The 1204-nt window shown below is 56.8% G+C and overlaps 1 protein-coding gene across 1 annotated transcript in view; it reads left to right on the top strand.

Moving 5' to 3' along the window:
- PTPRO (protein tyrosine phosphatase, receptor type O) overlaps nt 1-833 on the top strand; it is a 31239-nt gene extending 30406 nt beyond the window's left edge. The window contains exon 13 of the mRNA XM_018575340.1: nt 754-833. Coding sequence (XP_018430842.1) covers nt 754-826 — 73 coding nt within the window. The 3' untranslated portion in view covers nt 827-833. The remainder of the gene's footprint in view (nt 1-753) is intronic.
- The last annotated feature ends 371 nt before the right edge of the window (nt 834-1204 follow it).

Raw genomic sequence — 1204 nt, 5'->3', positions numbered from 1 at the left:
GGGGGGTCGGGTGGAAGGAGATGAATGATCGGGGGGTCGGGTGGAAGGAGATGAATGATCGGGGGGTCGGGTGGAAGGAGATGAATGATCGGGGGGTCGGGTGGAAGGAGATGAATGATCGGGGGGTCGGGTGGAAGGAGATGAATGATCGGGGGGTCGGGTGGAAGGAGATGAATGATCGGGGGGTCGGGTGGAAGGAGATGAATGATCGGGGGGTCGGGTGGAAGGAGATGAATGATCGGGGGGTCGGGTGGAAGGAGATGAATGATCGGGGGGTCGGGTGGAAGGAGATGAATGATCGGGGGGTCGGGTGGAAGGAGATGAATGATCGGGGGGTCGGGTGGAAGGAGATGAATGATCGGGGGGTCGGGTGGAAGGAGATGAATGATCGGGGGGTCGGGTGGAAGGAGATGAATGATCGGGGGGTCGGGTGGAAGGAGATGAATGATCGGGGGGTCGGGTGGAAGGAGATGAATGATCGGGGGGTCGGGTGGAAGGAGATGAATGATCGGGGGGTCGGGTGGAAGGAGATGAATGATCGGGGGGTCGGGTGGAAGGAGATGAATGATCGGGGGGTCGGGTGGAAGGAGATGAATGATCGGGGGGTCGGGTGGAAGGAGATGAATGATCGGGGGGTCGGGTGGAAGGAGATGAATGATCGGGGGGTCGGGTGGAAGGAGATGAATGATCGGGGGGTCGGGTGGAAGGGGCCCCTGCGGAGCAGTGATGACTTCCTTTCTCTGGGTTATGCAGGGAGTGCGGAGCCGGAACATTCGTCAATTTTGCCACTCTGGAGAGAGACGGAAAGCTGCCATATAATTGGTGAGTGTCACTGACCTCGGGATCCGCCCCCAGCAGGTGTCTGAAGTATTCATGATGGAGTTCCCGCCATCCCCTGCACGGGACGTCTGACGACCTGCTGGCGCATTTAAAGGAAAAGTCCCTCATCTGTGTGTGTGGCCAGTTCACATCTACGTGCTGCAGCTTAGAGCATCGCTAATATAAAAGGACAGATCGCATATAAATGACGCAGAACCGCTGAAACGCATGCTAAGGGCAGCCAACGCATGAACTATGTCGCTTTGTGCATTTGAAATACATCTGCAGCATGGAAAGTCTGAATGTTCCTCCCTCAGTCTGCACAATGCATGGACAATACACGCGTGTGACAGAGTGCAGGAACCCCCATCACTGCATGCACATA

The sequence above is a fragment of the Nanorana parkeri genome, unplaced genomic scaffold (genome assembly GCF_000935625.1).
Source record: "Nanorana parkeri isolate BGI_ZX_2015 unplaced genomic scaffold, ASM93562v1 scaffold3805, whole genome shotgun sequence".
Classification (NCBI taxonomy): Eukaryota; Metazoa; Chordata; class Amphibia; order Anura; family Dicroglossidae; genus Nanorana; species Nanorana parkeri.
The sequence above is the reverse complement of the archived record's forward strand: the minus strand, read 5'-3'. Positions and strand labels throughout refer to the sequence as shown.